The sequence below is a fragment of the Coregonus lavaretus genome (assembly GCF_964263955.1).
Source record: "Coregonus lavaretus genome assembly, chromosome: 12".
Lineage (NCBI taxonomy): Eukaryota > Metazoa > Chordata > Actinopteri > Salmoniformes > Salmonidae > Coregonus > Coregonus lavaretus.
In genome coordinates, this window is record NC_139999.1 from 45,168,738 (window position 1) to 45,175,509 (window position 6,772).

Here is a 6,772-nt window from a genome sequence, read left to right on the forward strand (position 1 = left end):
TTTCAAAAGGCACAACAACACAATGTGAACCCACCACAGCATAAATAGATAGTTATACACGTTTAATAAGATATTCTAATTGGAAATTAGAAATAGATTATGATTTCATTGTATTTATTTACATACATAATGACACATACAAACATGAGACAATGGCCCAATGAGGGTTCTCCATGTTGTGGCATAAGCTACATCTGCAACAACCTTGGAGAAAAGTATGATTAATTCATTCAATAAATCAACTAACAATTTCCAATGCGATTATTTGGTTATTGGATCACAGTTTGGAATGAGACTATACAGGGATGTTTTAATGTCCTGGTATGTTTTAAAAGCCATATATTTTGTTTTTAAACACACATACACACACACACAGAGACAGACACATGGCATACTAACACACATTATACCCAACCTGTGAAAATGTACCTATTCCCTGATATGCAGACTCACTCTGAGCAAGTAAAGGCACATGTTCAATTAACACATTTTCTAATTAAAAACACTAAAAACTAATGCAAGTAAAACACCAAGGAGTGAGAACAATGTGTGTGTCCCCTCTTTGTCCACCTCTACAATGTGTGTGTCTTTCTCAGTCTGTATGCCAGTCAGATGTCCAATGTGTATCTCTGCGTAAGTGTATATGTTTGTGAGTACTGTTGGTGTCCATGGGTAATCCTCTGTGTTATTGAGTTCTGTCTCTGGTGTCTAAGTCTGGGCCGTGGACAGGGATCACAGACTGGGTGCTGCCCAGTTCAGGAACTTCATGGCCATTTCAAACCCAAGGAAACAAGCCTAAGGGGAGATAGATCAATGTGGTCACCATTAATTGACTTCATGAAAACTGTAACATTTCTACTGGCAAGGGGTGAGAGTATTATGACTGTAGAATGCAGGCAATATAAACGTTTTGTACACTAAACCATACTGTTTATTCTGTGTATCATATGCTGTAATTACGTGTTAATAGGAGATCAGTGGCTGAGTATGGTGGACGTAGCATGTGAGTACCATCTCTGACTGACCAGTGAGTGTGTTGAGAGTTAACAGGCTGTATGTGAGTAGAGTGTGTGTACTCACTGCATTGGCGGGGAAAGCTCTGAGCATGACAGCGGTGAAGCCTTTGTACAGAGAGGCCACGCCCTCCTCCCTCAGTAGCTCTCGTAGAACGTCCCGGAAACCATTAGGGTACATCCCTTCAGGGGCTGGGAGGAGAGAAAGGGCTTCAGTCATACTACTGTTTTACACAGTACACTTAAGGCGTCCGCATGCTTCCCAGCCGAAACAGTTCTGAAGAGTTTGTGCATATACAGTATTATGATGACATTTTGTGACGCTTTTGTTAGTTTTGGACTTCGGTGAGGGTTTTTTCGGCTGTTCGGGCACACCATTTCTTTTCTGGAGGCAAGCCGAAGTTCGGAGCCGACGTCTATGCCCCTTCTTCGGTGATTAGTCAACAGTAGGGATTCTTCAATAAAGTCTTTGTTGTCATTCAACGAGAGACAACTTGTTTTCATGCACATTTTGTCATTGAGAAATCTTAGTTAGATGTCAAATTGCACGACTAAGATCTCCTCGGCAAAAACGTCAAAATGAATGACACATTTCTTGAGTTATCTTAGATTCATTCTGACTATTATGAGGAAGTGTATACTGTCTACGGCATTTCAAAATGGACAAACAGTACTATTGCCGCTTTTTCTCGTTTTTCAAGCGAAGGTCTTTTTAGGGAGAATGCGAGCACACTCGTTTGGTTCAGCTAGCCGAGTTCAGCAAGGCGCCAACCGAACTGAAGCATGCTGACGACTTTAGTCACTCTACTACTCTAAACCAAACAGACAGTACGGTTGGTCAGCTATATACTGTATACTACACTTAGAAAAAAGACAACACAAGACAAGTAAGACAGTAAGGGTTGAGGTTAATTCTATTTCAAATCAGGAAGTAAATTGAAATTCTAATTCTAATTCCATTTTTCCACAATGATTTTCTATGAGGAAAATGTAAAAGTGGAATTGTAGTTTCAGTTTACTTCCTGAATTGACTGAATTGAAATGGAATTGACTCCAACCTGGTAAAAAATACCTATTATACAGTATTTACACCAAAAATGGGGCAACGTCAGAAATGCCAAAGACACACCTGTCTGGTAGCGAGACTTGAGTACATCGGGGGGAATGGCCACGGCCCAGTTAAAGATTCCTGCCATCCCTCCAGCGAACAGAACACTAGGAACACTCAGCTCATTGGGGCTGTGGAACCAATCACCCATTAATTACAAACAATACACACATGCCGTGACATAAACAAGTTACACGGCACACTGAAACAATAACACTGATACAAACAGCTAATCATACAGAGATTCACTAAACAGCTGTAAAAATATTTTGGGGTGGACAAAGACACGTGCTTAGGGTTTCATTTGCATACACACACAGTAAACACACATTCACCTTTTGCCCTCTGGTGTGAGGAGGCGCTTCAACCATTCATAGGTCATGAAATACATCCCACTGGCTGGCACGTCTGAGAAACCAAGTAACAAACTGTCAGAATTACTGGCAAAAACTCACAGTTGTGTCTTAACAACACAATCACTACTGAACACAAGTATCTAGATTCTAGATAAAGAGTTAGATATCAGAGACACGGGTATAAGACTTCCACTGAGTGTACAAAACATTAGGAACATGACATAGACTGACCAGGTGAATCCAGGTGAAAGCTATGATCCCTTACTGATGTCACTTGTTAAATCCACTTCAAATCAGTGTAGATGAAGGGGGAGACAGGTTAATTAAGGATTTTAAAGCCTTGAGACATGGATTGTGTAGGTGTGCCATTCAGAGGGCGAACAGGCAAGACAAAATATTTAAGTGCCTTTGAACGGGGTATGGTAGTAGGTGCCAGGTGCACCGGTTTGAGTGTTTCAAGAACTGCAACGCTGCTGGATTTTTCACGCTCAACAGTTTCCCGTGTGTATCAAGAATGGCCCACCACCCAAAGGACATCCAGCCAACTTGACACAACTGTGGGAAGCATTGGAGTCAACATGGGCCAGCATCCCTGTGGAACGCTTTCGACATCTTGTAGAGTCCATGCCCCGACGAATTGAGGCTGTTCTAAGGGCAAAAGCGGGGTGCAACTCAATATTATGAAGGTGTTCCTAATGTTTTGTACACTCAGTGAATGTTCAGTCAGTAAGTACCTCTCATGAGGGTGAGAGCAGTGCCTCTGTAGATTCCCCTGATCCCATTCTCTTTGTACAGCTGCTTCACACAGTCCATGGGCCCAGCATACTTCACCTCCCCTTTGGCAGCCTGGATCTGTACACACATCCACACATAACATGTGATGTAACCAACTAGGTTAAAACCCTGGGTCTTCTGCATGCCACAAGACTGCGTTAGCCCACAGAGCTAGGCAGCGCAAGTCTTCTGGTCTCTGGCCAGGCTCCTTATCACGTGAGTGTAGTTCACTGAACCGCATCTCCTTTGACCTCAGCCTGTTATCCTAAACCCAGTTAACCTAATCCTATTAACCTACGTTCAGTTCTGTGTTGTGTACTGTATGTTTCTCACCTGTAGGAGACACTTGATACGTTCTCCAGGGGCCATGATGGCTGTGGTGAACACGCCTGACAGCATGCCGGCAGCAAACAGCTGTGGATACCTGAGAGGGACAGCAGATGGTTATGCACAACACATATATACATACATACATACATACATACATACACCTGCCCGCACACAATTTCAACATTTAAAAAATGGGGAAGACTTTCTACTATGGAACAATCACCTACGTAAGGACATCGTCCGGGGTTTTCTGTTGTAGTTTCTTGCCCAGGCCAAAGCCGAAGAAGCAAACAGCGAACATGGGTGTGACTCCAATGATAGGGGCTGCCATACCTTTATACAGGCCTTTGAACCCCTGTTGTAGAGAACATGAGAGAGAAAAGGAATGAATAAGAGAGCGCAAAGAGTGGTGAACAAACAAATACATTGAACGGAAAACCAAAAAGCCATTGGCCTACTATTACCCACCTCTTTGGCAAGGGTCTGTTTGAAACAATCAAAGGTGCCTCTATACAGGGGGCTCTCGCCAGGGCCGGGCACAGGCATGGTCTGAATACGCACCTAAGAGAGGAGGATATGAACAGACTCACCCTATAGGCCTACACACGACATTACTTCTGTATAGAGGAAGATATATCTATATATATATATATAGATATACACACACACAGCACCAGTCAAACGTTTGGACACACCTACTCATTCAAGGGTTTTTCTTTATTTTTACTATTTTCTACATTGTAGAATAATAGTGAAGACATCAAAACTATGAAATAACACATGGAATCATGTAGTAACCAAAAAAGTGTTAACAAATCAAAATATATTTTAGATTCTTCAAAGTAGCCACCCTTTGCCTTGACGGCTTTGCACAGTCTTGGCATTCTCTCAACCAGCTTCATGAGGAATGCTTTTACAACAGTCTTGAAGGAGTTCCCACATATGCTGAGCACTTGTTGGCTGCTTTTCCTTCACTCTGCTGTCCGACTCATCCCAAACCATCTCAATTGGGTTGAGGTCGGGGGATTGTGGAGGCCAGGTCATCGGATGCAGCACTCCATCACTCTCCTTCTTGGTAAAATAGCCCTTACACAGCCTGGAGGTGTGTTGGGTCATTGTCCTGTTGAAAAACAAATGATAGTCCTACTAAGCCCAAACCAGATGGGATGGCGTATCGCTGCAGAATGCTTTGGTAACCATGCTGGTTAAGTGTGCCTTGAATTCTAAATAAATCACAGAAAGTGTCACCAGCAAAGCACCCCCACACCATAACACCTCCTCCTTCATACTTTACGGTGGGAACCACACATGCGGAGATCATCCGTTCACCTACTCTGCGTCTCACAAAGACTTGGCGGTTGGAACCAAAAATCTCCAATTTGGACTCATCAGACCAAAGTACAGATTTCCACCAGTCTAATGTCCATTGCTCGTGTTTCTTGGCCCAAGCAAGTCTCTTCTTCTTATTGGTGTCCTTTAGTTGTGGTTTCTTTGCAGAAATTCGACCATGAAGGCCTGATTCACACAGTCTCCTCTGAACAGTTGATGTTGAGATGTGTCTGTTACTTGAACTCTGTGAAGCATTTATTTGGGCTGCAATTTCTGAGGTGCAGTGAACTCTAATGAACTTATCCTCTGCAGCAGAGGTAATTCTGAGTCTTCCTTTCCTGTGGCGGTCCTCATGAGAGCCAGTTTCATCATAGCGCTTGATGGTTTGTGCGACTGCACTTGAAGAAACTTTCAAAGTTCTTGACATTTTCCATATTGACTGACCTTCTTGTCTTAAAGTAATGATGGACTGTCGTTTCTCTTTGCTTATTTGAGCTGTTCTTGCCATAATATGGACTTGGTCTTTTACCAAATAGGGGTATCTTCTGTATACCACCCCTACCTTGTCACAACACAACTGATTGGCTCAAACGCATTAAGAAGGAAAGAAATTCCACAAATTAACTTGTAACAAGGCACACCTGTTAATTGAAATGCATTCCAGGTGACTACCTCATTAATCTGGTTGAGAGAATGCCAATAGTGTACAAAGCTGTCATCAAGGCAAAGGGTGGCTACTTTGAAGAATCTCAAATATAAGATATATTTTGGTTTTTACTTTTTTGGTTACTACATGAGTCCATATGTGTTATTTCTTAGTTTTGATGTCTTCACTATTATTCTACAATGTAGAAAATAGTAAAAATAAAGAAAAACCTTGAAAGAGCAGGTATGTCCAAACTTTTGACTGGCACTGTGTATATATTTGTTTTTTGTTTAATTAAACTTTTCAAATTGTACAAACATATAGCAGTTGGATTATACACTTTAAATGCATATTAAGCACATAACCAAGCACACAGGATTAAGAAAGAAATGTATACATAAAAAATCGAAAATAAATTAATAAACCTTTTACAAGATGCATGTCTTATTTCCTATAAGTGGCTCATGTGATAATACATCTGTAATGACATGCCCGTCACTGTCATAGGGCTAAGGTAGTGCGGTATGACAGAAATTGACATATAGGTCAAAGGTCTAATGTTACACTCCACCTCATTGAGTTGTATCAAATGTAAAGAACAACGACACTCACATCCAGTAACCAATTATACATCTGTAAACATACATTTTCATTGATTAGTTTGCTGAATGCTGCGTGCAGCAGACACCAATGAAAGTTATGCTCGTGAGGCATGCATAGGGGGCAATATATTATTAACAGCTAGCTAGTTGAGGAATTAGTTACTTTGAGAAATAAATAATTACTTTTATGGTATCAAGTGGATGTCCAGCGAAGACCAAGCAGACACCCCCAAAGCCCCCAGCAAAGAAGTTCTTCCCTGGACTTATCGCCTGCTGTTTAGACATGGTTTCTGTTCAAGAAAAGACAGCTAACAAGAAAAGAAAAACACAAAATGTTGCGTCGTTATGACCCGTAACTAGTTCAGAAAATAATTAGCTAGCTAACAGGTTACGCCTGTGTCGCTACTACCGGTTCAAATGAGAGGTATATTTCTTGACAGTCACCGTCGTGTTATCCAATGCAGACCTTTCACCCAGATATGTGCCCGGACCGAATTGGCTGTTACACAAATGCTTTGGTCCTTCTTCGTTTAGTGTCCGACCTTCTTCGATGAGGTTTAACGGCGGTTGGCATCCAATAAATGTTGCATTACCGCCACCTACTAGACTGGAGT

At 41.8% G+C, this 6,772-nt stretch overlaps 1 protein-coding gene across 1 annotated transcript; it reads right to left on the reverse strand.

Annotated features, from left to right (window-relative positions):
* Window positions 1–45: 45 nt before the first annotated feature.
* On the reverse strand, window positions 46–6,641 carry slc25a20 (solute carrier family 25 member 20). The gene is made up of 9 exons (XM_084172749.1): window positions 6,342–6,641; window positions 4,050–4,142; window positions 3,809–3,936; window positions 3,585–3,675; window positions 3,212–3,329; window positions 2,457–2,529; window positions 2,143–2,252; window positions 1,081–1,205; window positions 46–795 (listed from the first exon to the last, which is right to left on the reverse strand). Exons 1-9 carry the CDS (start codon window positions 6,441–6,443, stop codon window positions 733–735), a joined length of 903 nt encoding a protein of 300 aa, XP_084028875.1. The 5' UTR covers window positions 6,444–6,641; the 3' UTR covers window positions 46–732.
* Window positions 6,642–6,772: the final 131 nt, after the last annotated feature.

Coding starts and splice junctions, on each gene's coding strand:
- slc25a20 (XM_084172749.1), bottom strand. CDS start 6,443: ATGTCTAAACAGCAGGCGATAAGTCCAGGGAAGAACTTCTTTGCTGGG. Junction 3,330..3,584: donor GTATCAAGTGTCTCCTACAG/GTGAGAAACATA, acceptor ATGTGTGTACAG/ATCCAGGCTGCCAAAGGGGA. Junction 1,206..2,142: donor CAAGTCTCGCTACCAGACAG/GTGTGTCTTTGG, acceptor CTCTCCTCCCAG/CCCCTGAAGGGATGTACCCT.